This window comes from Sturnus vulgaris, chromosome 1 (assembly GCF_052056855.1).
Source record: "Sturnus vulgaris isolate bStuVul1 chromosome 1, bStuVul1.hap1, whole genome shotgun sequence".
Taxonomy (NCBI): Eukaryota; Metazoa; Chordata; class Aves; order Passeriformes; family Sturnidae; genus Sturnus; species Sturnus vulgaris.
In genome coordinates this window covers 33,183,882-33,204,236 of record NC_142243.1, presented here as the reverse complement: position 1 = coordinate 33,204,236, position 20,355 = coordinate 33,183,882, and the positions used below count along the sequence as shown (strand labels likewise).

The window sequence follows — 20,355 nt, the reverse complement described above, 5'->3', positions numbered from 1 at the left end:
AGGGAGTATGGAGCACATCTTTTGAAATTGCCTATGGGGATTTCAGAGCGTTCCAAGCCTGCTAGCCAGAAAACAAGCTTTAGAGCTGATCACTGCCAGGTTTTCTCTTTCCTCGTCTCCTAAACTTGCACTAAGTCATTTGATAGAGTCTGGCTTGCTTAAAACTGTGGTCAGGCACAGTGGGCAGGAGCAGTGAAAGGCATGGTATCTGTAGTGGCTGTGTTCCCATCATGCAGGTGTTGAGCTACTGTGTCTGTAGGATAGTGTTGAAGGTAAGGTGTTGTCTCCTTTCATTGCATACTGCTTTCTTGAGTTATTGCTCGGGCTGGGGATTCTTTTTCACACCTTTTCTTTATCCTTTTCTGGCAAGAAATGTATGCAGCAGAAGAGGATCCTCATTCTAATTATCTTGGAATGACTGAAAATCAGCAGAACTGCAGCTCTATATGACTGCATTCAGACCAGAGTGAAAAGGGAAACAGATGTTCACAACTGAGATTTTGAAAGAAAGCTCTTGGAGTGTTTGAATGGATGGCGGAAACCATAGAAATAACAATGTTCCAACTTCTGTATAAGTGCAAAATAGTAAACAAAGCTTACAGTCTGGAAATATAGAGTGTGTTTTTCAGGCTGATGTGGGCTGTAATTCCTGTTAGCTGAGGTGACCCTTCAGAATTTCATTTGCAGTTATGTGTTTTGCAGAAGAACGTCTTTCTTCAAACGCTGAAGTGCCAAGCAATGAGAGCCAGGAGGTATTTACCACTGTTTCAGGTAATTAAAACCTTCCCTCTTTATCTTGTGTATACACTTTCTTTTTACCTTTATTTTCTTTTTTCTTCCATTTGCTGTTTTAAAATAATGTTTTTATAGCTCTGTGAAACTATCTTTTTTATCCGGGTATGTGATGGCAGCAAAACTGCTTAAGCACCACTTAGGATGCATGAAAACCACTTGAGAAGGATTTATAAAGTAAGCCAATTTATACAAGGTATTCCTTCCTGAATTACTTTGTAATGACTCAATTAGCTTTCATTTCTGCACAAAGGAGATTTAGTTGCATAAATTAGCTTATCATCATTGAGGAAGTGTCACTGCTAAAGGACAGTTTATAGATACAACATGCAGTTGCTGTCAAACCTATAAGAATGTAATATAGACATCTGTGTATACTTTGTGCTTGAGCAGAACAGACTTCTGCCATTCAGAGACTAACAGGGGACAACAAGTTGCCCAAGGGACTGGCAATGTAGACGTCTCTGAAAAGGTCAACTTGACACAGGCTCTGACAATCGACCCAAAGCTCTGTCTTCTTTGATAAAAATCAGATAAACTTAAGACCACTAATTGATCTGCAGCCTGTTTAAATGTTGGCCATGCATATCTTCATTGCATATGATTACCAGAGAAAGCAAATGAATCGGGTAAGAAATGCCAGAGTCCAGTGACAGCAGCATAAAAATTGGAAAAGGACACAAATGCCCAGAAAGGCTGTGAAGGATATTCTCTCTGCTTTAGCTTGGCAAAGCGCCCTTGTGCTAATTATCTCTGGGACTGGAAAAATAACTGCATGCACCATGTAAAGTCACATAGGCAGGCAACTTTTCTTGATAGAAAGGTATTTCCAGTTATGCTTAAAAACAATGTATTTTTGTGCTTCAAGGGCACAGACCTTTAGATAAACTACTGGTGATTTGACACAGCAAGTAGAGAAGAGTAGCTTCTTATCAGACCTTACACCTTTCTGAGATCTGCTGCATTGTAACTGTGACCGGCACTGACATGCAAGCTGGCTCTCCTTCCCCCATCGTACATAAAACACATAATTCTTTCAGGGCTGTCAAGGAAGGGGTGGGCAAGAAGAGTTCCTTTAGGAAGTAGCTCTGCAGTGCTCTTCCTGTTGCAACATGTGGAGAGGAAACAGAGGCCTGATTTCCTGACCCATACAGGAAAGCCAGGAACAGGTTGCTGTGAGGAGTTTAGGGTTGCTTTTCTTGGAAAGGAAACAAGAGCCAAGCCATCAGATGCTGTTAGCATTGTGCTCTGCTAAAAACATGTGTAAAACAACATGACTCATTACAGCCTTAATATTTAGTACTCATTTAGACATTACTGTAATTATATGAGTGTGTTGTCATAATGGAGCGTGGGGTCAATCCAATTATAAAGTTGCCAACAGCATTTTTTTTTCACTAATGTACCTTTCTGAAGTTCTAATTGGTCATACTTTTAAAAAACCAAAACCTTAGCAACTGCATTTTTGAAAAATTTTAATTGCTATGAGAACAGCCTTATCAGTCTTATTAGTATTTGTATAATGTCATTGAAAATACCATAGCAGTTTCCCCCAGATGTCAGGTTCATTTCAAGCAATAGTTTTGTGATCTGATCTTACATAGTTCACTATTTAACACTGGAAATTTGTTTGACTTCTAGGGCTGAGTTGACATGAGTGTTTCTGATAGGCATCACATCATAAATATCTGACACGACCTGAGAATATTTTATGATTTTCTACACAAACAGCACATACATTCTTAAGTTTAATTTATAGCCTAGCTTTACTAAACCTGAACTCACAGAAAATATTCTGCAAATTGTCTATGAGCTCAAGCTGACTAGTGCAAAAAAATTTCTTTTTTTCCTCCTCTTTTCTTGCCCTAACATATTTCTACTTCAATTAACTTTCAGACTCAAGTTCTTTTTATTCTGTTGTTCTTGGTGCTGACTCTTGCTTCTGGATAGCTTTGCACTAATTGCTAGTGACCTAATAATTTAAAAATACCAAAGCACTGAATAGTTTCAGTTACATAATATGGCTTGCTGTGTCTTTTTTGTTGTGACTATCTACCCATTATAAATTTCACAACCATCATTTCAGTAAGTGTATTTAATTTTTTTTTTTTGCTTTATCAGTGTAAATATGATGATTTTAGGGTAACTAAGGAACAGGAGGAGGGAAGTGAGAAAGATTAAACCGAACATCTTGGAATACATTAAAGTTTGAGTCCAAATAAATATACTACAGTTGTTTTGCCCTTATTTTGTAACTTTTCTGGCCTGTGGGATAAAGAGCACGTAAGTAACAGGCATTTTTTGAAGTTTAGGACATCATCAGAGCTAACAAATAACTGGATTCTTTAACAGGGCTTGTCTTGTCTGGTGATTGAGACTCAAAACTGAGAGTCTAGATCACTTGTGTAAGACACTCATTCTGGTAGCCTTAATTTTGAACTTCAGCTGTACCACCATCTTTAAGCCTTCACTATGGTAAAAATTGAGCACATCCTTACCAAAAGGGGCTACAGTTTGTCTTTACCAAATGTTGTTAAGTAATCTTCAAATCTGACACTATTAACTTTTGAAAAATCTTACCAAGAGTTGAGGAACATGAGTCAGAATGGCAAGCTGTTTAATATACTAGGCAGTGAACCTCAGTTGTGAATGGAAAACATTCACATGTATTCCTTCATCCCACAAGGAATGTGCAAACAAATAATAAAACTACTGGCTCTAAATCACAACCATAGTAGGGTTTGCTAACTTACATGCCACCAGTGTTAAAATGGATGACTGAGGGAAATCAGGGACAATCACATTTATCCTAATGTTTTATGTAGTGCATTTTCATATTTAGGTTGTAATTCATGCTTTTGTTTTGGTCAGTTTAGTGTTCTCTCAGGTTTGTGCTCAGAAATGGGAATTGCAAAAATTGTCACAATGTAGGGGGCAGAAATTGAACAACCTGCAGTTACATTGGCTTAGGCTGCAGTGGGAAAGCACACTTAAATCCCTCTGAAATATGCACTATTAATCTGTTTTTCAAATTGTGGTTTGGTTCTTCTTTTCTGTCTGTTGTGGTTGTTAGAATATTATTATAATTTTTCCCCCTTGAATAATGCTTGGGCATTCCTAAGTTTTAAAAAGTCTAATATTTGAGATGCATGCTTGAGTGATATATTTGCCAAAAAATTTTTTTTTACCTGAACTGTTCGCCCTTCTTTCTTCAAGCATGTATTGTCAGATGATAGTATTTTTCAGTGAAATAAGCAGTCTGAGACTATTGTCAGAGAGGCTGGCAGCCATTGCCTTTTGATCTGTCAAAATAACTCTGAATTGTTTTCATCAGTATATTGAGCAAAAATATCCATTGTTCCTATTACTGTTACTGGAAAGGCAGAGATGGCAGAAGTAAACCACAAGGAATTATTTTAGGAAAAATACTGGAAGCTATTGGATAATAGTTCATTGAGGTAACTGTCCTGGAATGAAAGAAATAGTTTCTGGAGAAACAACCTATCCAAAATCCTACTCACCCATTTCTTGGGATTGGTAGTCTTAAAAGCAGTGGGCAGGTAAAACCAAACTGCTTTCTGCCCTCAGCTACACACTTAATTTTTTTTATCATGTCTTATTTGTATTTGTGGCCAAGTGACCATACCTTCAAAATGCAACACATTTCAGTTTAGCAATTATGTCATCATAGTATTTTTAAGGCACACAACATTTTAAATGTTTGAGAACAGAGTATAATTGTAAGAGTAACACCAGCAAATCAATACCCTTTGAATTTGAACTGTAATGGGCACGTAAGTTCTTGATGCTAAATCCATCTGTTTTCAGGTACTACATGTATTTAAGAAGCTTCAGATTATTTCACTGCCATATAAATGCCAAATTCCTTTACTCAGACCTCCTGGTTTTGTTTTATGCTTTTTTTAAATGATTTTGCAATCAGAGGCAATACAAGGAAATTTGTCAAGGTCTTCTCAAACTGAAAGGGACCAAAGTAAGAATGAGTGGGCTTGTATTTTGCAGAGGTTTTTGCAGCCTTTTTTTTTTTCTTCATTCTACACCTGTGTTTGTAAGCATTATGAATCATTTTATGAAGTCTTTTCCACTTTAGATGTATAAAGTCTGAAGTTACATTTACAATTGTCTTTTATGTATAGGTAGTTGACCTTATAGAATTTGGGGAAACTTGTGCTGGTGGGCATGAGAGGGGATTTCAGATTTGAAATTAACACTTCTTGAAAGACCAGCATAGTTATTCTTGTTCACCAACTTATATTGCCACTTTCTTTCCATGTTTTTTGTTCCTGTACTCCTGGTATACTGGTATATTTTTTTTTTCTGAAAAATGTGGCTTTCTGATTTAAACAACCCTATCTTACATTGAATTCACAAATGAAGGTGCAGAGCCATGGTTAGTCTTTGGTCAGTATCTTTGCTGTTGCAAGAAGCTTATTTTAAAATGCATCTTTCCAGTGTGTTCACATTATTAATTGAGTTGCTTTCCACTTAAAAACTTAATTAAATGCTCGTGATGAACATAAAAGAAGAGACATGTCCCACTCCCTGTTGGGTCTCTTCTGTTGCAACTCACTTTAGTGTTAACAGGAATAACTTCAGGCACATAAATGTAAGAGCAGAGCTCAAAGTGATAAAGGTCAGTGTGAAAAGTCATGATTTCTTTCAGTGATGTTCTGAAGAAGTAAAAGTCCTGATTAATGTGTTTTATACAAAATCAATAAGCCAACTGATGAATGATTTGAGAAGTGGGATATATGAAAACAGTTCTTTTATTTTTTTTATCATGTGGACTTATGTTATTGTTTATGACAGAGTTGGGAACTGTGATCAGTACAGTAAGAAATGACCAAGGAGAGATTCTGATTTAATATTCATCGCAAATTAATTTTGTGCTAACCGGTGTTACTATTTATAATTGTCTAATGCTAAATTGGTATATAATGAGGTGAAAAATAGGAAAGGCCAAAATCTGGAGGTGCAACATTTCAAACTGATTATGCCTTCATGTTGAAATGATTATGTCTGTGTATTTTTAAATAACCAAATTTCTTATTTCTGAATGATTGTGAGCTTTCATTTCAATTGATATAAAATTGATGCTTTTGGGGTGAGGACAGAAGATTTTGGGCCCTGGCAGCCCGAACGCCCCCTAGTGCTACACAGCAAGTCGTAGCTCCTAATCACCACTTTATGGAAAATTAAATTGTGGGTAACTGGAGAAGCAGCTTTGAATTGAAGGTTGTGAAATATTTAGCCTTATGACAGTATTGCCACCCAAACAAGATAGCACAGAACATAGACTGAAATAGAGAAAGAGAAAACAAGCTCTTCTTGCTCATACAGAGAATATTAAAATTCAAATCTAAGTATTTGCCAAAATAGAGAAGAACACAAGTAGAGTACAGCTATTCTTTTATAGTGAGATGCTTTCTATCTTCTGATACTTGATATTTTAGCAGAATTTTTTGGTAATATAATGAACCAGTCATGGTTAAACTGCAAACTATAAATAATGGTGTAGAGTGCTCACAACATGCAAATGTAACTGGTGTATGTTGGAATAACCAGCAAGCCCGCAGTTCAAGGATCATATAACAAAACTAAGATGACAGCCTTGATCCAGCCAGTTCAGTGATATTTATGTTATCAGAATTAGAAGATAGCTTTCCAGTGATGTAAATTATTAGTACATATACATTCTGTCTGGTTAGTGTATACATAATGTAACCGGTCATCTTAGTGGTATTGCTTACATTCTTTTTGCATTAACTCATCACACTCCATTCTCATGGAATTAAAAACAGGAAATAGTTTGCAGTGCAACAGAAGCAGCCAGTGTATTTAACTGTGTGTGAGCACTGTGTTTCAATAGATGTACTCTGTATTGTAAATGTATGACAAAGCATTTATTACTGTGTTATTGCCGTATTACAGAGCAAAGAGTGCTAAATAATCAATCAGTTAATGGTCTGTATGGCAGCTTGAACACAGCACATCCATTGTGCTTATGCTGTTAGAAGGATGAGTTTATGACTGTAGTGTAGTTGCACGTTTAGCCAGGGCTTAATGTCCTAAACTGGAGCTGACACAAATATTTTTGAAATGCAGCTTCAGCAACAGTTTCCAAGTTCTCCAGTATTTCAGAAGGAAGAATCAAGGATTATCTCAAACGTTCTCAGAGAAGCTGTTTAATTTTGTTGGAACAGGAGAGAGAGGGGGAGTGAATCACAAAATACTTTAGCTTCCTTTCACTGATCGTTATTAATTGTATTCTAGCAGTTTTATCAGTTTCAAGTTGGGATACATATATGGCTTGCTACAAATACAGTGGTAGAGGAAAAATAGCTGCTTTAAGTTGCAGCTTTGAAAAATGCTTTGAAAGCCTGTAGCTACATGTCTCTCAGTGATGCAACTTGCCAGTGAAGGGCTTGTGCATTAAACTTATTTTTCACTTGCTTTCATGGCAGGAGGGAGCTGTTTCTGAAAAGAGGAATAAGAAATGTGTGCTAATAAATTGCTTTGTACTATCTGGAGATTTAAAGAGTAACTTTAGCTATACTCAATCTTGGTTGTTTTATAATTAGATGCTGTTTTCTTTGCAGATAGCGAAAATACCGATTATGCCAATTTCTATCAAGGTTTGTGGGACTGCACAGGAGATGAAACTGATGAGTTGACATTTAAACGTGGTGACGTTATCTACATTATCAGCAAGGTATGAGACACTACTGGGGCTACATGGTTGTAAAAAGAGAGCCATGGCACAAGGGCACATTCCCACAGTTTGGTGGGGGGAAATTGGCACTCCCTTTCAGATCCTTTGTATGCCATCAGATAGTCACTGCAATTAATTATTTTGTCAAATGAACTATAATCACAATTAAAACATAGCCATATAACAGGAATTCACTTTAAAGCATGTTTATTTACTTGTTAAATCTTGGCTACCATTTGTTAACTGACTTAACAGGAGACAATGTACTTTCTGCTTGTAGAAGTTAACCTTGTAGAATTTTAAGTTATCTTGTATGTTATGTTTTTTGTTTCCTGTTTTATATTCCTGACTCTGCTGATTCTGACTTTTTTTGGATCTTGCTACAGAAGATGGTTTGTTTTTTTGAACTGTGCTTTCATCTTTGTATGTATATTGTTATTGTTCTGAGAGCTCAGATTCCAAATTTGTTTGCTCTGACAGATTTGGGTAATTTTTACTACTTTTCTGTTTCCAAAGCAAATGAGGAAGATAATTTCTCTCATCTGAATTGACACTAAACAGTAAAGGCATGAAGTTTTATTCTATGTTAATGTTGGTTAATTTTCGGATTTTTCCTTGACCTCTCCAACAAAACCAAAACCTCTGTTAAAATATATATCTCATGGTCCATTGAAGTCTACCTCTGAACAACTGATCAGAGGAAATTTCTGTTTTACCCATATATTAGAACAAAAAAAGCTGAGCTTTTAAAGTTCTCTTTGAAAAAAACTACTTTTTAAAATATGCATCTGTCTAATTGCCATTCAGTGTAATTAGCACAAAAAATATTGTAGGTCACTGAAATACACAAGTAGGTGCATGAAAGCTAAAGGCATCTGTTTGTCCTAGTTTCAAATTAACTTTTGTCACAATTGCTTTAAATCTTCTGTGATACCTTTGACTACATTTCTGGATAATAAATGTAATAGCTTCTGTTTTAAATAAATTTAAGATTTATGGATAGAAGGACAGTCCTATATAAAAATATAGAAGATGTATTACTAATATTAATTTGACCATGTATGTCTTTTGAGGTATTTCATTGTCACTTAAACTAATAACTGAATTGCATTACTAAAGGCTGAATAAAGCCTGTGGATTGGGCAAACTTTCAAGCAGTTATTCAGCACTGAAGAATTGTACTAATTTAAAATAACCACCTCTTCCCCCTCTCGCTCCCCCCAAAAAGCCCATGAGCGAATGGATTCCACTGTACGAGTCTGGCCTCTTTGTGGGTTGTGCTCTTTGGGTACATTATGGGAACTATAAAATCTTAATCTTCAGCTTGTAGGTGAAAAAAATTGTTTGCTACTCCTTCCCCAAAAGAGTGAGAAATTTAATTTAAAAAATGGAGCCAAATAGAAAAACAGTAGCTTAAGCTGTCCTCTGTATATCAACCGTCCTGTTGCCACACCGTGATTAATCCGTAATCGGTCCTTGAAGCAGGCTTGCTGCTGCTCCAGATATATAGAACCTCTCTCTATGGGAGTGATTTCTACTCCAAAATACAGCCCAGAAAATTCAGCCCTGTTTCGCTTAAAGATTGTTACAGCTTTTTCAGAAAAATGAGTGTTGGCCACTACTGTCAGCTGGGAATTTAGGGTCCTTGGAGGGGAAAGTGCCAGAGAATTATCTATCTTAACCCTCCACTTGATTCAGTTTCAAGGTCCAATCATTTATGAGTTCTTTGTCCAGCAAGTGAAAATATAACCAAAGGAAAAGTGAGCCTAACCATCCTGAAGTGGGTCAAGACTTTTCTTCTAAAATATTTCCTAATCCGCTACATTAATACTCGGATTTGTGGCAGTCGGCAGGAATCCCAGGCAATTTTTTAATTTTTTCACACCATCTAGTGGTTGAAAATGAGAGATGCAGGTACTGACAGGAGGGCGATGTGTATGCATCCAAAATGGTGTCATAAATTCAGCTTCAGCTGAACCTAGCCGTGGCTTTATTGCCTTTCTATCATATGTCAGCCAGGAACATTACTCTTGAAAATCACATTTTGCTGATAAGGAAGTAAGTACGGGTATAGCCATGTTATAGTAGGAAGGGTGAAGCATTAACAAAATATCGAGCATATTTGTGCAACATGTAATAGTTCTTTGTTTTACAGTGAAATATAAATGGTATAGCCTGCTCTGATGAACGTGATAAGATAGATATTCATCTCTCCCAGCAATAGTTATACCAAAGCAATATATTTTTACCAGCTTTTTTCATACCTGTATAGAAATTAAGGAGAAAGGAACTATTAGTTTCCAAGAAATGAGATCATTAGTATAACAGAAGTAATTATAAACCAGTTTAGCAAATTTGGGGATTTATAGAATTTAAATAAAGCAAGAGGAACAATATGTTCCATGTAAGTTTCTAGGTAAATGTCTTTTAGACAAATGAGCATGGTTTCAGTTTGGCAGTGTTTACTTCCTAAAATAACTAAGTATTATGCAAAGACAAATCCTCAGAATTTGCTTTTAAAGGAGCATCAAAACTCAGTATTATTGCACTGAGCATGAGCTCATACTCTGACAACAGAAATACCTATGCCCAACTAGTGCAGTTACTGTAGAAAACCATGTTTTTCTTGTTTTAAAGGTGTATTCAGAAACTATTTAAGCTATTTTCTAAATATTTATGTCAGTTGTGGCTTTTGTGTGGCAGCAGTCCTGTGGGCTTTTACGAAAAAGCCCCAAAAGCCTTACAACTTTTTTCTAGGTTTTTCTTCCAAGTTTCCCTCAAAGGTTGAGTTTTTAATCTGAGCAGAATTAACAGAACTATCACAATAGTACTTCTTAACTTTATTTAAAAACGTAGTTAACATTTCAGATTAATTGATCAATGTATCTGTACAGATATACTATTACTATTATTTTAATTTATAATATTCTTGAATATTCAAGTGGCTTTTATCACTTATGCTATGAATGATGTGAACTTTCTGAAAACGATATATCCTTATTCCATTTTGTAATAAAAAAATATAGCTGTACTGATAAAGAGACTTGTTAATAACATTTCTTAGTTAATATTGACTGTTAGAAATGCAATACTTTGTAGTCCTATTTTCTAAAAGGAAGATTGCTCTTAACTCCTGCTCATTTATGGGCTTGCCTTTGCTTTCAAGCCCACGTGATAAATGGGAAAACAGACCATAGTATAGCAATCATTTTTATAAATCTTCCGTAGCTCTACTCAAGAAATCAATTTCCAGGAACAAAGATAACTGTGGATGGAGGTAGTTCTATTTTATTTTCCTAAGTTTTGTATGCACAATTTATGCAAGTGCAACACTTGCACTACTTGTTCATTTGCTTTAGGTTTATATTTTGTGTTATGAAGTTCCATAGTTTCATCGGCCAAATGCAAGTAATAGTGAAAATTTACCTCGATATGTTAGTGGGCATCTGCTTAGTAGAATTACTGGCATATCTTAACATTAAACTAATTTAATATACTTATTTATATTTGTATTAAAATAGAAAATTCTTCAAAATCAGAAATTATATCTTAAACTAGAATTCTTTTTAATTGCTAGTATTTCATTGCACACCATTGCTGCTCACTCTGGTATTTATGATTCATGGAAATCTCATCTATGACAACCTTTTGCTCAAGAATTTTTCATGAAAGTAGAGTTAACTTGGTGCTTAGATTACCCTGTATTTTCAGTAGTTGTAGGTTTCAAGTGTGGCAGATTTTTGTTCTTTCAATACAATAAACGTTAAAATGCTCACATCTCAACCTGCATTTTTTGCCTAGTGAAAAGACAAAGAATCTCCACAGCTCATGTTACTGTTTATGAAATAAAGGTGCAACTTAATCATGCAGCTGTTTCAGAATCACTGTGAACATTTTGTTCACTATCTGTATAATCTTAATAAAATGTATTTATTCAGTATTTTTTCCAAAAGATGTGAAAGACATACTAAAATCCTGAGTGTTTTGTCAGGTTGTTTTCTGGCTGATCATACTGAGGTCTGTAATTTCTATTCCATGGCCATACTGCCTATGCCTCCTCTAACAAATAGGGAGTACCAGTAGGAGCAGATTTGCAGAATGGAACACTTAGTGCTTGAGCCCTGGTGTCCACACCATGCTTTTTCAAAGCTATTTGATGTCCAAAGAGATCTAGCCTGGTTTTGTGGAATGAGAACACATTAATGGTTGGAGCATGTTCAAGTGCATCTTCCATTTTAGCTTTATCTGAAATAAATGTAGTGTGTGTGCTCTGAGGCTGATGGCTCTGCAAAGGGAGCCAGTGGGGGGAAGGTGGGAGCTTTGGGAGATTCCCTTCAGTGGGAGGCTTCTGATCAAAACTCAAATGCAATACTCAGTTGTACATTGCCTGTTTCCTGGCTTGTTTGGTTTTCATCTTTATGCGTGGGGATGGGAGAACAGTAAGTATATGTCTAAAGACAACAGTGAAGGCCTTTAAAGGGAAGGTTGGCTAGAGCTAATGCAAAGTGACTCTAGCTCTGTTGGTTTGCATACTGATAATATGTAAGCCTTTACCTATCAGATTAGAAAAAAAGTTGGCCACGTGTCATCTAATGGAAAATAAAATGGCCTTTCTAATGTTCCAGGGTGTTTTCTGGGGGTTGTTTTGGTTCAGAACTCAGTCTGCTTACTGTGATTTATATTGGAAATCTTTAATTGCTGTATATTTTCTCTCATGTCATTGTGGGAAATAAAACCTAATAACGCAACCATACAATAAATCTGGCACTTACATTTTTAAAGATGACCATTTTATTGCTGTCTTAAAACAACTCTACTACCTGTGAAGAAGTCTCATTCAGTTATTTAAGACATTTGTCATTCTCTGCTTTTAGAGAAAATGCTGTTCTGTGCCAAAACTGCTCCCTGGTTGATAGTGTATCATTCAACAATTACACCAAAGGAAGTTCTAAAACTTTTAAGCTAGTATGAATCTCCTGGATGAATTGGAGATGTTTTAAACTATTATCGTGCCAAAATTGTACCCTAGGATGTTCTTGGCAAAAAATTTATCCCTGCTTCTGACACATATTTAGCTTGATAGTAGAGGTTACTTATTTTAACCCCAAACAGGGCTATAGATACGTTTTGCTTTTAAGTTTTAATGTTTGCAGATATTCACCCCATAAGTCAGTATTACAGTGCCACTAGAAGAAGGAAGGAGAAAAATCTTGAATTCACATACTTCAGTTGTATTTTTTTAAAATACAACTCATTTTTTTTCTTCAAGGCATTTAAACACAATGATAATTTTCAGCAACTCTTTTAAAACCAAACAAATAAAAAAACCCACACCACAAATACGAAAAAACATACCATATGTATTCAACAATGGAGACTAATTGCACAAGAACTAGATGTTCTCAATTTTTGCTGTAGTCACTAGAAGTGTATGTGCTGCAAAGCTTCTGGAGAATCTCATATTGGCAGAGGAACTGTTCTGAAGGTAGCAACTGCTTTGAAAATCCTCAAGTATAAAATTTTTCTCATTTTGTATGTCAAAACATCAAAATTCTCTTCTGTAGAGGACTAAAATCTTGGACTTAAATGATATCTGTAGAAAACAGAGAGTATATTGCTAATTATTGTGTTTTCCCTAAATACAAAAAGTTTTATGATCATTATCTCATGAAGTCACGGGTACCAGGACATCAGTGCAGTGAAACGGGTGGGATGAGGACAAGGAGAAGCATTTGCTCACAGTGTGTTCAGTTGAGAGCATTTAAGGAGCCCGTAAACCCTTATGGGATTTTTACCCCCTGCTATCTGGCATGCTGTACAGAGAGTGTTTTGCCAGCATGTTAAATGTTAAATCATAACCTGTTCCTTCCTGCCCTGTGAAATTACTTCACTTTGGTTAATAAATTTCTGCTGGGGAAAAAAAATAATCCAGTCTATGACAGTGGAAATGCAGAAGTAGCTTAGAAAGCATTTGGTCATTTCATATTATGTAGCATAATATATTCCATTGCCCTGGTGCTTGTCTTCCGGGGGGGCAGGGGGGGTTGTGGTGGCCCCCTCCTCCCGCCAGCCCTGCTGACATTGCCTGGTATGGCAAATGTGCTCCCTGTCACATGGTGGAGCGTGGCCGCACACTTGTGCATTCTCCTCATTGCAGGGTGGCTGGATCTGGCCCTGCCCCCCTCTCCTATCCCTCTATTTGCCTTGGAGCAATTCATTTTGCAGTTATTGAATTTCTTTGGAGAGTTATTTTCATACAGCGAGCATCACAGCACCTCTGGATCTTGATAGCGTTTCTACATAAGGAGAAAGAAGCTTTGTGTTAGTAATTACCTAACATTGTCAGGAGCTGACTGCAGGCCTCTTTCTAGTGATAACAGAATAACCACATAATGTAGCTTTATAGCACATGATTAATAGAAAATAATTACACATCCTACAAAGGGATGCAATATTTCTTATAAATTGACTACAATGGTTTCCTGTAGATTAAAGGACTCTTCATTATTTTATCAGTCCTTCTGAAGTATAGTCGCTTGCCTATGTTAGCAGTGATATTAAGAGCTGAATGCAGTGAGGGATACCAGATGGTAAACCCAGTGGTACCTGAGATCTGAAGCTGATGCTTGCAAAAGCACAGTGTTTCCCAACTTTTTTATTCATATAAAACTCCTAACTGTATTCATAGCCTTCTGTATATTAAGACTTATTTTCCACAAATGTGGACTGCAGACTTTTATTCTACACGTCTTAAGCAGCAATAATAGACATATGGACCTCACAACAGCAGTGTATTAATGAAATTATATTGCTGCAAAGGAGTTTATAATTGATAACATTGATAGAAACAATACATCAATTTGGATTTTATGTGTGACTTCAAGAAAGGACTAGAGGGGCTGCTTATCTGCCTCACTAGTTAAGCGCTCTTTCATGCTACTGAGGATAGGAAGGAGGGGTTAGGAGTTTAAAGAGAAATGTCTGTATTTTAATCAGTTTAAAAGGGAGTGCTATCTAATTATTCTGAAACCAGATATTAAGATTTTATGTTCTTGGTAGCCAGGTATCTGAATTATATTTTTGTTCAGACTTGTATAGACTGCAGATAGTTTAATTGGGATTCATGTTGCTCTTGAGACCCATGCAAAGAATAGTAATGTAAAGCAAAGGCTTCTGTGTTGCAATATTGTCTGTACAGTATAATGGTTGCAGCGAATCCTTAAATTAGTTTACTAGTCTGTTACATCAACATTCATTTCATCTTCTCACTTAGCTTCATGCCAGAGCAGTAAGTGGTGTATTAGTAAGTAGCAAAACCCAGAAAGTTTTCAAAACAGCAGCATGCTTTTAATTTGAATTTGAGCTATCTGAATTGTTTCTTTAAAAACAATTGTTTCTAAGTCCATGTAGTGTTGCTAAGTGGAACATTTTCAATGGATAATGTAATCCACAGGCTTTTTCTGTGCCATTTGTCATATGCAGTTTAATGACTGCTTAACTGAGCCACTTCCCTCATTTCATGTATTGTTTGTTTTTTTGGCTGATGTCTAGCAAAACTTGCTTAATCACTCTTGTCAGTCACTGTGCAAATTCCATGTAGCAGCTTAAAATCTTTTGCTGCTTTCTCTTGGAGAGATTTATTGCTGAGATTCCAGTAGTATACGTGAGTGCTGCTCCTTTCAGCAATTTCCCACTTCAGTCTTGAAATCTAGTTTGTATATTTAAACAGTGTATTGTGAGATAAAGCATAGATTTTTAAACAGGCTGATCTGGAAGATTATGAACCTCAGTGTCAGGGTATTGTTTTGCCTTTAAGGATTTGGGGTGTAATGTGAAGCCCCATGGGAAAGGTTATTAACTTCTGTGGAGTGTGCACTGAAGATCAGGTTCGGATACCTCTAGACTTTCAAGACCAAACCCATCCCCAGCAGGCTGCTGTGCAGTGGAAGGGGGAAGAAGGTGGAATTATTTTTGCAGCTTTCTTGTTTGCATGTTCGCATAATAAATGGAGGTTTTTCCTGCTGCTTTTTAAGTGGATTTTCTTTAAATCACACTTACTGCATTATTTTATGCATAGTAGCATAGAATCTTTAAAATCACCAATTAATTGTTAAGCAAAGGAAGAAAATGTTTAATTGAAGACTAGTGTTCACCCTTCCACAATTAGAAAATACAAAACTGTGTGTGTGCCTGCATGCAAGCATTAAAAAACAAAAGAAGGCAAAGAAAAAAAGCAAAAAAGCCCACATGAAAGCGGGCCATCGTAGTTAAGCACAGAGAGAGCTGAGCACACTTAAGCACCTCATAGGACCCCAGAGAACTCTTGACCAGGCAAAATATGCCAGCAGCAAATCATTATAGCTCGGGCTCTAATGAAACACCATTAACCCTTAAGCACCACTCGGCTATTTATAACCAAAAAACTTTACCTACAGTTCAAAATAGTAGTTCCATCTCAGTAGGACCAGTAATTCAAAATCCTAGAGCCTTTTACTCTTCTAGAGCAATGTAGCAGGAAGCGGGTGCTGCTTATCAGAGATATCTGTGTATTTTATATTTTACATATTTGTTCCAAAGTAATTTCTATCTTACTAATCATTCAGTTTTGAGTATGGTTTCTGTTTTAATAATGCTTTATTTGTAACTCAATATATGTGTGTGTGCAATTCCAGCTGTTACAATTTATTGAACCATTGTTAGGATTGATCTTAAAATATCTCATAGGAAAAAAGTAAATTATATACCACAATGTACAATAATTACACATCAGTATTGCATTATTTTATTTTTTCAATAATTATATAATTATATACAATACCACAATGCTCTTATTTGGTACTGCTTTTGGAAGGTATTATTTCTTTAAACTAATTCATTTTGTTTCATATTTATCTCACTAAGCCTAAACATATTTGAAACAGGAGTACATTAGTCATCTGTCAGGAATATGAGATCTGCTGTAGAATTTTCTGCAAGCCTAAAGCAATAGTAGACTTTGTCCATAGAAAGATATTATGTCTTAGATACACAGTGTTCCCTTCCCTTTGAGTGAAGTAGTTTTTAAAATAAGTTTCTTAGAGTTTAGCTTGTGATACTAAAAGAATTCCCTGTTGATTGTTACATGTCAGTGTTATGCTATTAGATTTTAGTTACAAAGACAAGGTTTTTGTATTTTTGATGAACAGAGAATAAGGAGGTCGGCTATTTTTAGTAGGTGTTATAATTAAGAAATTTTCTTGAGTATGCCTGGCCTTTTTAAATTTAGCTTCTGCCTTTCCTAACTGCACGTGAATGCCTATAACAAAAAGATAAAATGTTTTAATTTTCAATTGAAATTATTATAACTGTATATAAGAGAAAGCATCCATAAGGAGTTGCATACAAAACTCTATTGCATTTATATCAGACTAAAGGTTAATACTGCGTATTGTTTTCAATTAGGAGTACAATAGATTTGGCTGGTGGGTAGGAGAAATGAAGGGAACCATTGGCTTGGTGCCTAAAGCCTACATAATGGAGATGTATGATATTTGAGAGGCCTGGGTAAGTACATTTTAATCCAATCTTCTGTAATGGCTTATATGTTCCCTTGTTCTCTGTTTCATAAGTATGTCTTTCCTGGAACCTTTGTAGGAGTCCTGTTAACATAAAGATTATGGCAAAATATATTGAAGGTTCATTTAAAGTACTTTTTTTTCTGGGATTCTATATAAATTATTAAACCACAGGGAACAAAACATTTATTTAATAACTGCGTTCCTTTCCCAGATTTTTTTTAAAAAATAAAACTGATGTTGTTTCTATTTAGTTTTGTTACTTTAGTAATATCTAGATATCTGTCTGTGCAGAAAACTGTGGAAGGGGATGGATATTTGGACAGGGTTTGATATGCATGTTTGAGGTTTTTTTGGTTAATGATGAACTTTCAACTTCGCTCTCCCTAATCAGGAGAAATCTGCACTTGGAATGAAGAGTGGTGTGCAGCTGCAGTTTACAGACCCAGCCTCTGGAAGAAGATTCTGCTGTACATGTTTTGTGGTTTCAGCGAATGTAGTCACATCGTTGCCTTGTGTATATTAAACATTATAAACTGTAATAGATCATAACTTTACGGAAATGTTCTTCTTAGCCACTTTTTATAGAATTGTAATGCTAGGAAATTAATAGATGGTAATTAACATATGGGGCACAAGCAGCCATATAGTTCTTGTTGCTCTTTTTTTTTTAACATGTTAGCAGCACTCTGTATAGCTGTAGGTTTGTGTTCTCAGGGAATTTGGCTATCTTTTCCTAGTCTGCATATTCAGAAAAATTAAGCAGAGCTTTGAGGGTAAACTATTATTCAATTCATGCGTGCATTAACCTTTTCATATTCACTGTACATCTTGAGCAGTTTCATTAGAAAGTTGAGGGAAATTTAAGTATAATACTTCAAGTCTTCAGGGTATTCTGTTTCCAGATGTTTTAAAGTTATGCTTTAGCCAGTGATTTATTTTTCTCATATATTTAGTATTGTATTGTTAATTCCTATTTTGTTGACACACAACGAAGACTTGGTTCTTTTGCTGATGTAAAAAATACTGCCATGGTACTATTCTGACTTGGACATGGTAATTCTATGAAAATTTGTGAAAATATATTAACCCCGACAATTTTTGCTAAGTCAACATAAGCTAAATTGCAGGTAAAAATAATTTATCCATGGTAGTGTGAAATACTTTAACTGTACCTTACAGATACTTTTGCAGAGTCAAAGCTGGATGCCTTGCTAGTATGTGGAATTCTGATACAGGTTGTGCAACAGAGATCTTCATCTTCACCCTGTGTGTTTTAGCAAAAGCTACCCGCATTCTTGTATCAAAGCCAGAACTTTGTGGCTAATCAAAACCATTGATTGAAAGATAAAAAAGTACACTAAAATACTACCCCTTGTGGACAAGTGGTTGGGAAAGTCAGAGTAAATACTTCACACACTCTTCTTTTGGAGACGTGCTTTACCATTAGAATGCAAGATGAACTTTTTTGGGTCCTCCCAGAGAGCTGATTTGTGAGACCCTTAATCTGCCAGCGAGGCGGCTCAGGCCAGCCTGTGAGTTGCTGAGCCCGTGCAGGTCCCCGTGTAGCTGCTTGTGCTGTTTTTGCTTCAGGCAGACCCCGGGAACACAGTGGGTTAAAAGGAAACGTCAATCTGAACTCGGAATTTGGATCCTTTCAGTAAACTAAGATGTTGTGCTCTGTGTTAGCTGATGTGTGGTACTTGCTGGTACACTGAATTCTAATGGCCATCAAACGAGACAGAGTTTTGTTGTAATTTTTTAAAGAGATAGTCATTGGAATTGATTCTGTGCGTTATCAGCGAAGCATTAAAATGATAGATTATAGTCTTCAGATCTTTTACTACTTTAATTTGTCAAGCGTACTGGTGGATTGTGTACAGAATGTGAAGCGTTAACAGCGGGGCTGGAAACGCTCCTTCTCCCTTGTTAACATGGCAGCGCCATAAATCTGCCCACCGAAATGGCTTTTTATTAATTACAGAATTCCGAATCCCACCACCACCACCACCACCACGTCCTTTTTCGGCAGCAAGCGCTCCCCCACCTCCTGAGAGCCGGCGCGTTGGCTGAGGGTTCTCTGTGGGCCCGGCCGGGCCCGGCCCGGTTCGGGGCGCGGGGCGGGGGCGGCCCCGGCGCGGCCCGACCCGGCCCTTGCGCTGCGCGGCCGCGGCGCTGGGTGGCAGCAGATTTTCAGGTTTTCGTGGGACGGGCGGGGGCGGATCCCGAGGCGGATCCCGAGGCGGATCCCGGTGCCGTCGCTGTCCCCTTCCCCCTCCGTGCTGTCCCGCGCCGTTTCTGCCGTTTTTCCAGGAGAGGGAGTCCTTACCCAAGCGATGAGGGGCAGAGCTGCCCGGCGCGGCCTCGTCTGGGTGGTGACAACCGGAGACATCAAGTGGCTTTTGTCTGTAGTTCTCTTTTAGGGCTTCCCCCTGCTTGGTTCCTATTGCTAGGGGAGAGTAAATAAACTGCCTTGAATTCAAAACGTGAAAGATATCCTGAAACTCACTGGTAATATCTCAGAATAAACCAGCGGTGGACCACGGATGGATGGTTTACTTTAAATCTGTGTGAATACCATAACCTTTTTTGGATGAGAAAATCTCAGTTAATACAACTTAAACGAAATGCGGGTAGAAGATGCTAATCGCTTAATTTTCTTTGTTCATTTAGATTGTGCTTGCCTTTCTGTGAACGGATTTTTAAAAGGTGATTGTAACTCACACTGTACAGTGTTTTACTTGATTATTTGCTGTGTTCTGGATTTGTATGGTACTGCCATTAGATCTTATAATAATGTTCTACTCTGCAAATTTTTAAGGTTCAAATAAAGTTTAATTGTTTGCAAACTGTTATGATGCTAATAATTCAACAGCCTGCTGTGTTACTAATGAAATTACTTTGTTATGATTAATTTGGAAAATAGTGTGTTGATTGTAGTAATTAAGCACAACAAGGTGAAGTAAATGATTCTAATGCCATCTGGCCTCCAGACTGAATGAAGAAATGAAATGGGGCTGTCATTTGAATTTATTCAGAGAAGTAAGGGTAATACAAATGCTTTTTATAGCAGAGGCACCCGGATATAATCATGCCACTCTGTTGTATCTTTTCGTGTGCTGCTGTACACGGGTAACTGGTTCACGTATTTTTGCAGCATCTCGTTAGGATATACCTCTTTGTGCATACCGCCACTAATTACATGTACTGATGGCAGTGCATGCACTGTTTCTTCTATCAGAAAGATGTATGGATAAGATTTAGAGAAGTGATATG

The 20,355-nt window shown here is 36.8% G+C and overlaps 1 protein-coding gene across 1 annotated transcript in view; it reads left to right on the top strand.

The window, feature by feature from the left end:
• The window catches only part of SKAP2 (src kinase associated phosphoprotein 2), a 119,842-nt gene extending 99,914 nt beyond the window's left edge, over positions 1 to 19,928 (top strand). Inside the window, exons 10-13 of the mRNA XM_014894229.2 lie at positions 703 to 771; positions 7,413 to 7,525; positions 16,967 to 17,068; positions 17,474 to 19,928. Coding sequence (XP_014749715.2) covers positions 703 to 771; positions 7,413 to 7,525; positions 16,967 to 17,059 — 275 coding nt within the window. The 3' untranslated portion in view covers positions 17,060 to 17,068; positions 17,474 to 19,928. The remainder of the gene's footprint in view (positions 1 to 702; positions 772 to 7,412; positions 7,526 to 16,966; positions 17,069 to 17,473) is intronic.
• The last annotated feature ends 427 nt before the right edge of the window (positions 19,929 to 20,355 follow it).